The following is an 8217-nucleotide window of genomic DNA, read 5'->3' on the forward strand; positions in this document are numbered from 1 at the left end:
TATCCAAATTTTATGAATTTTTTACAGTAGCTTAATGTGCCCAAATTATCATCCTCCTCCAAATTTAAGCTCAATCCAATCATCTATGTGAGCCCAGTTTTAATTACCATTTTCTGTCCAAATTGGCACATTGTGAAGGAAGTGTGAGTTTGGCATGTCCAAATGGTATAATTTTTATACAGTGTCTTCATATGCCCAAATTAACATCATACACCAAATTTCAGGTCAATCCATTCATTCATTTGATCCTAGCCTCAACATCCATATTTCTGCACAATGTGTTACTTTGCAAAGCAAGTGCCACCTAGATTCATCCATTTGAGATAAAAATTTGCCAAGAGAGTCTCCTTAGTAGATGATCATCCTCAGCCAAAATTTAGGCCCATTGTCTATGTGAATTACCCGCACCGCTAATCAAACACTTGGCTGCTAATTTATGTTTGTGCTTAGTTCAGTCTCCTCATAAGATTATTCTATTGTATTATTATTGCTAACACCTATCGAGGGATTGTCCAACCCACCAGACATGACTATTCCACCTAGAACGCGTGGCAATGCAACGGTTAGGCGGTGACCATGAGACTGGCATGCAAGTTCACGCACTTTGGAGTTGGGGCCCTCGACCACCATGCAAACCTCGACGTCAAGGCACCACACCATGTATTTATGATTAAATAGATACTTATATACCTATAAATGATTTTTGGGAAAAATAAAGAGCAAACTATAATGCAGCTGCTGTTCAAATTTGACCCGCTTCCAGCTGAATCGACATAAATTTGTCTTTTTCACGAGAGGTGGATAAAATCTTTTAACACCCAACCATTTTGTCAATTGTACATTAAATATGGACTAGTATTTTATAAAAATGATTTGGTTCAATTTTAAAACAAATATATGGTAGGTCCTTCACAAAACAACTCATTTTGATCACTTGAAAAATGAAAAATGATTTTTTCATACAAGAAAAATGAAAACTTCCTTAATCAATATTGTTTGCCATTCCGATATGCACCCTTGTGCATAATATTATATCATTTCAACAAACTATGTCATGAATGTGGCTATAAGATTGATCATTTGGCTTGAAAGTCATGAATCTTCACACATGATAGCTCATTTCTAAGAACACTTATTTAAAATAATTGTCGTATTACAAGTTTATTAATTTTCCTGGTAACTTTGTCACATATAATGACACAATGCAATGGTTTTCCATTTTTTTGAATTTGTTTTGAATTTTCCATGGCCATTTCAAAACGCGGTCAAAATAGCGGGTATGACCGTTCATACCTAGTGGTTGAATCTTGGAAATGTTTTGATGTTTCTATGATTAAATAGATACTTGTGTACCTATAAATTGTTTTTAGCAAAAATATAGAGCAAACTATAATGTAGATGCAGTTCAAGTTTGACCCGCTTTCAGCTGATTCAACGAAAATTTATCTTTTTTAGGAGAGATCGATAAAAGCCTTTAACACCCAACCATTTTGTCAATTATACATTAAATATGGCCTAGTATTTTAGAAAAATGATTTGGTCCAATTTTGAAACAAATATATGGTAGGTCCTTCACAAAAAAGTTCATTTTGGACACTTGAAAAATGGAAAATGATTTTTACATACCAGGAAAATGAAAACTTCCTTAATCAATATTGTTTGTTATTTCAATATGCATCCTTGTGCATAATATTATATCATTTCAACAAACTATGTCATTAATGTGGCCATAAGATTGATAATTTGGCTTGAAAGCCATGGATCTTGAAAGCCATGGATCTTGCAACAAATATATGGTAAGTTCTTCACAAAACAACTCATTTTGGGCCCTCGAAAAATGGAAAATGAATTTTTCGTTCAAAGAAAATGTATAGAAGTTGGTTATTATCCATAATATATGGTATAAATTGAATGAAAATTTTAGTGGCGACATTTTATAAAATATTATTGGTAGTTTCTTCATAAATCTCAATTATTTTTAGCACTTAGAGATTATTTTATGGTAAACATTTTCCGCCCGTGCGCTGGCCGAACGTATACAAGTGTTACAAACGTCACTCAAAATTGCTGCAACGGCTATTTAAAAAAGCTTCAACCGTTGATTAAAAAGCTGCAATCATACATATAAAAAGTTGTAAGGCAAATCATACTTTTTTCTCGTTGAAGTATTTGGTTGAAGCTTTTTTCTTAACGGTTGAAGCTTTTCTATACACGGTTGAAACTTTTGAGGAGTGACCACGCGAGATGCTGCAGTCGGAGCAGCATTTGAAATTTTTTTCATACACGGTTGAAGCTTTTTCTGTCAACGTTTGCAACTTTCCCTCGTTGAAGTTTTTGGTTGAAGCCGTTTTTATTAACGGTTGAAGCTTTTTATACACACGGTTGAAACTTTTTTTCCATCGTTTGCAACACAGGGGGGTGAGATGCGACCGAACGAGGTGAAGGCCGACGAGGTGAAGACCGACGTGCTGCATCCATGATGCTTCGACGGGCGGCCGAGGCGGCGACCGACGGTGAGGGCGACCATCGGTGAGGAGGCGAGGCGAGGCGGTCGGTCAGGGGGCCCCTAATCTGACGGCTGATGTGCGACCGGCGCAAGCCCTCGGGCCGGCGCGCCGGCGCCTAGCACTGCCCTTATTTTAAATGACACATGTCTCGAACAATCAGAATAAAGTCCATGGACCACCCTATTGAAAACGATCTGAGCTGTCCAAGTCGTACAGATCCAACGGCCCACACCCCCTCACCCTCTCACCCACCCAGCTCCTCTCTGTCCCCCACGCAGCGAACCCTATCAAACACCCCTCCTCCCTCGTCCCCATCTCCTCAGCCGCCGCCGCAACCTCCTCCCCGCCCCCCTCCCGATCCCCACCTCCTCACTACCACACCCCATTCCAATCCCCACATCATAATCATCCTAACCTAGCTCCCGGCGATTCCCTCTGCCCTGATCCCCACCTACGCAGATGTCGTCGGAGCCGCCGCCCGCGGAGCCCTCCGAGGCCGTGGAGGCTGCCAGGCCGTCGGCATCCTCGAGGACCACCGCCTCATCACCTCCGCCACATCCATGGTACTCCCGATCGATCCTGACCGAAATCCCTCTTTTTCTTTCTTTGTCCCGACTCCAGAGATGGATGGATCCTCACGCGTCCGTGCTTTCTCTGATCCGATCTGTTCGGCGCAGTGCACGGTGGCGTCCGGGCGTCCGAAGCGGCTCTGGGAGGGCTTGCTAATGCTGGTCCGCGGCCTCGACTCCGTCGCCGCGTCGCTCGCGCAGCTCTCTGACACCCTCACCGCCGCCCACAAGGCAACGATGGATTCCACCGGCGGTTCCTTCCTTCCCTCGCACAGTTAGGTGGCCGTTCCACCCGCCTAAATCTACCGATCCACGAGGCGAGGAGGATCATGATGCCGCCAGGGGGAAGCGAGCATGGCCGCACGGGAGAGGAGCAGAACCAGAACCACCTGCCGGCGATCCGCCGCCGCGACGAGTCCCATCCCGCATCGCTGTTCCCCGCCGTAGCTTCTCAGGTCTGCTCCATACCTCTTCCCCGAACCAATCTTTCTTCGGTCCATGGAACGGAATCGACCGGGAGCCTAATCAGTCTTTCTTTCTTGGGTCCGCTCGTAGAAGCAGAGGAAGAAGAGGAAGCCAGCGTCGGCGGCAGCGGAGAGCGTCTCCGAGGGCCCCCTCGTCGAGATCCTGGCGCGGCTGCCCTACCGGTCGCTCTGCCGCTTCCAGTGCGTCTCCAAGCAGTGGCGCCAGCTCTGCTCCGACACCATCAAAACCATCAAGAGGGCACCGCAGACCCTCGCCGGATTCTTCCATAACCGCCTGGCCGACAACCTCTGCTTCAGCAATCTGTCCGGGGGGCGCCCGTTGGTCGATGCTTCTCTCCCTTTCCTGCGCGGGAGATACCATAGATTCAAGCTCCAGCAATGCTCCACCAGCCTCCTCCTCTGCAAATGCTGGGGATAGTTGTCGGAAAACGACGAATTCGATTTCGTCGTGTGCAATCCGATGACCGAGCAATCGGCCACTGGCCTCACCAAAGCGGTCTAACTCTTTTGACCGCATGCCATTGCCATGTCTTGGACTCTCTCTGCATGCGATTGCACGACGATTGTTGCTTGGCTTTGGCCGCTTCTGCTCCTGCCAAAACTTTCCAGGCTTAGTCAGTTAGAGTCTCAGCTGGTGCGTGTGGCATGGGCAGTGGTCAGTTAGGTTCTCAGTCTTATTGTTTTCTTTCTCTCACACAGTTAGGTTCTCAGTCTTATTGTTTTCTCAGTCTTATTGTTTTATTTCTCTTGGCGATGTCTCATTCTGAAGAAGCTGGAAAGAATGACTCCCTCTATGTTGTGGTATTACGTTTCATCTAGATGCGCTGCAATCACATGCTTTGTCTCAAGCTTAGTACTAGCTATAGTGCAAAGCATTTTTTTTTCTTCAAGACTGGACCGAATATGGACTGCAAATGTTTCCTTTCTATATATATGAGCAGATGCAGGAACTTGGTTCATCTTTTCAAGACTGGAGTCGTTAGCATTGTGACCTACTTTATTGCTCAACTCTGCCAAATATTATCTGCGAAATTAAATTAATATAATGGTTATGATGCATGCAGCTCACTTAGATGTCAGTCTGAATCTTGTTCACTTTGCTCTTCTTCTCACCCACCGTTTTCGGTTCTAAATTTGGTTGATACTTGTAATCTGCCTTTGCTGCAATTTTCCTGGTTCAAATTTTTTCTCTGAAGAGGAAGTAGGAAATGGTGATTTTGTCGCTTAGCATCTGTACCAGATGTTGCTGTGAGCAACTGATGTCTGTGCAATTCATATACATGCTGTCCACAGTATCCCTTCATTCATCTAATCCGTCCCACGTCGGTCGTATGGACGTTTCTAATCTGCTGCCTTCCCCAAATAGTACTACTGACATATTAACAGCATGTTCATTCGCACAGATTGTTAACTCAGCCCCTGCTGTGTGATCTTATTGATGTCATCTTTAATCATCGTGGGGCCAGTAATCTCGCATGTATTATTTTCAAAAAATGCTTCATCAACAAACTCATGAAATCTTTGTCTCTCATTGTATTTTTCATCTGTTGGATTGCACCCCGTCTTTATAGATAGATAACATCATGTTATCATATGCGATAGAAAATCTTGACTCTGTCCGTGCGGGGCTGGCTGCAGGCTCATCGAGAACGACGTGTTCAAGCAGGACTGGCGGGCGCAGGGTCGGGGCCACATCATGCGCTACTTCGTGCTCAAGTGGGCGCTCTGCTTCCTCGTCGGCGCCCTCACCACCGCTGTTGCTTCATTGCCAACCTCGGCGTCGAGAATGTCGCCGGCGCCAAGTTTGTCGTCACCTCCAACCGCATGTTCGCGCGCAGGTAACCGACAGCGTCCACTGTATCTCTGCTGGACTGAACTGGACTGAACTGACTGCGATTTAGTAGGTGTGAATATTGACTTGACTTGCATCTGCTGGAGGCGTGAATTAATTTTACCTGATGTGTGCAATACATGTTACTTATTGCAATGTAGCCTAGATATTCATCTGTTTAAAGGAGATGCAAGTTTCACCAAATTCTTGACTAATCCAACAATAAACAAGTATTTATGTTGCTGTGTTGCTGTCCTTTCATGCTAGATAGTGATGCAAATTACTGCTGCTGGTTCTTTCATGCTAGATAGTGATGTGAAATTACTGCTGCTGTTCTTTCATGCTAGATAGTGATGTCAAATTACTGCTGCTGTCCTTTTCATGTTAGATAGTGATGACAAATTACTGATGTGTTGTTGTTATTGCTGTTATTGTTGTTGTTGCTACTGCTCACCTATATCTAGACATCATCAAAATTTATAACATCAAAGTAACGCTCTTGTTGCTATGCACCCTAGGATTGCATTTTTAAACATTCAGTACAATGCAGCTGTACTCCTGAACCGATTGATATGTAACATTTCCATTAGCCCATGGATATCATGTCCTTTTCTTTTTTGCTTGTGATTCTGTTTGGTTAATATAACCAGCTATTGTATCGAGTATGCTTTTATAGAAGCATACCCCACTAACTGCCAACCGTAATTTGTTTTTGAAGCACCAACCGTAATTTGTCCATATAGTAGCTTCCACCACTACACAATGTAGACAACTTAAGCTTTCTTTTCTTTGTTCTTTGTGCCTAAAATAGCTTTCTGAGATAGTCAACGATGATATTTTCTATACTAACTTTTGCTGGATTATAGCCGGTAATTAGGTGTCCAGTTTGTGCTGCACTCGTAGGATTATGTCTTATTGTAATCTAGTAGATGGATTTATGGGAACTGTTTTGACTTTTGTTAAGTGATGTAGTACTAATGCTATAAAACCTTTATCTAAAAAAATAATGCTATAGAACAACCCAAGCTGCTTCAAGAGCATGTAGTTTTCTCGTTGACAGAAGTGGCATGCCTGCTTATTTTAATTGCAACTTGCCATGTTGTAGTATCTATCTCATGAGATTGCAGCTTAGTTACCAACCGTTGACAACAAAAGTTAGATGTTATTAATATTTAAATGTAGATACAATATTTGGATCCATCGTTGTCTAATGTTTGATGTTGTGTACATCTTATTCTTATTTTTCCCACAGGTGAAGTACAAAGCCAAGTGTGAATCTATGAAGCGTATTAACAAAGAGTAGCATATGTATTATAATAGTAGGCAGCAGTAGGCATATCTGGGTTGTGGTGTAGTGTAAAGATTGTAATAGACAAATTTAATGTTGGTTTGGAGGAATTTCATTTGCTCTCTAGCCTGTTTGAAATATTGACTGCGAATGTGATTTGAATACCTATGAAATGGCAAGGTGACAAGGGGACCAAGTTATAATATTTATTTTACAAAATGTGAATTTTTCGACTTGTGGGATTAATTTTGAGATCAACATGACATGTGGGACCAGTACAAAAATAAAATGGTCAAAAAAGAAAATCAATAGAAAGTAAAAGGCCACAACCCAAAATTAAAAAGGCTAAAATGTTGGGCCTGGCCCAAAAATGAAAAAAGGCCAAAACTAAAACTGGATCAAATGTATTTGGGCACTGAAAGGCCAGGGCCCAAATTATAATGATACAAAAAATTTCAAAAAAATACTAGAAGTGGGCTAAGGCCGAAAAAGAATCCCAATAATAAAAAGCCCAAAAAAAATAAAACGAGCCCATGTGATCATTTGAAATGGGTTGGGCTGATTTCAGCCATGACGTTTTGATTTCGTCGTAATTTTGCCACGTAGGACTGTGTTTGATTGTCAGCGATGATTTAGGATCGTCGTAAAAGTTACGACAATCCAGGAATCGTCGTAAAGTTACGACGATTTTGATCAAAACGTCGTTGCTGTTCATTTCTGACGCTCAGTTTCCGACGCTTGGTTTTTCGTCGTGCGGTCGTCGTAAATGAAAAACTGTGACGATGTAGCGACGAAAAAATAGAGTAGTGTACTAGCATATTCCTTCTAGTGCCCGTGCGAGTCTGATGCATCATGCCACTCGGACTACAGTAAGGTGCAGACACCGAACGGGTAGCAATGGCTAAGGACTTAATCCACCACATGAAGTGCAGTGAAGACTCCCATTACGAGTAACACCAAGACTTAAAGCTGCCATTTCTAGTAACTTCCTTCTTTATTACCATTTATGTCCTTTGTAATGGTGCTCGACCGGTCATGGCAGACACTATATAAGCCACTCTAGGGCACCGGCTCAAGGGTTCAACACTTTTCATCTTTTACACCCCCATAGGAAAACACCACCCCGAGGGCTCGAGACGTCGGCTATTACCACTTCCGAATGGGGCCTGAACTCGTAAATCCGAGTGCATCCACTGCGCCTTGCTAGACTTTGTCCCTTAGTTTGTACCCTTGGTACTATTGTCAGGATCATTCCCACGACAGTTCGCCCCCACCATGGGGCTGCGCTTCTAGCAAATCCAGCGCAATTGGAGATTTTTCACACTTTCGTCAGCATGATGACACTCAACAGAGAGATCCTCTTCGGTTCCCTCAGCTTCATCGTCGACGAACCGGCATTTCTGCAGGATGCGTCACAGGACACATATGCCCTCCCCGCGTGAGGTGCGTCGCATTTCAGAGCAGTAGCGCACGGATTCTTGATCCGACAGCCATCAGTGCCGTATCATTCGACATCGCCACAAGTCGTTACTGTCCG

At 43.5% G+C, this 8217-nt stretch overlaps 1 protein-coding gene across 4 annotated transcripts; it reads left to right on the top strand.

Moving 5' to 3' along the window:
- The first annotated feature begins 2788 nt into the window (after positions 1-2788).
- Positions 2789-6889, top strand: LOC123448409. Of its 4 annotated transcripts, none has more exons than XM_045125266.1 (5): positions 2789-3070; positions 3185-3531; positions 3632-4216; positions 5200-5399; positions 6645-6889. In XM_045125266.1, the coding sequence occupies exons 2-3, from the start codon at positions 3406-3408 to the stop codon at positions 3977-3979; spliced, it is 474 nt and encodes a 157-aa protein (XP_044981201.1). In that variant the 5' UTR covers positions 2789-3070; positions 3185-3405; the 3' UTR covers positions 3980-4216; positions 5200-5399; positions 6645-6889. The 4 variants fall into 4 exon arrangements, with proteins under 4 accessions (XP_044981201.1, XP_044981202.1, XP_044981200.1 ...); XM_045125267.1 differs by having other exon boundaries at positions 3632-4195; XM_045125265.1 differs by having other exon boundaries at positions 3632-5399.
- The last annotated feature ends 1328 nt before the right edge of the window (positions 6890-8217 follow it).

The sequence above is a fragment of the Hordeum vulgare genome, chromosome 4H (assembly GCF_904849725.1).
Source record: "Hordeum vulgare subsp. vulgare chromosome 4H, MorexV3_pseudomolecules_assembly, whole genome shotgun sequence".
NCBI classification, from domain to species: Eukaryota; Viridiplantae; Streptophyta; class Magnoliopsida; order Poales; family Poaceae; genus Hordeum; species Hordeum vulgare.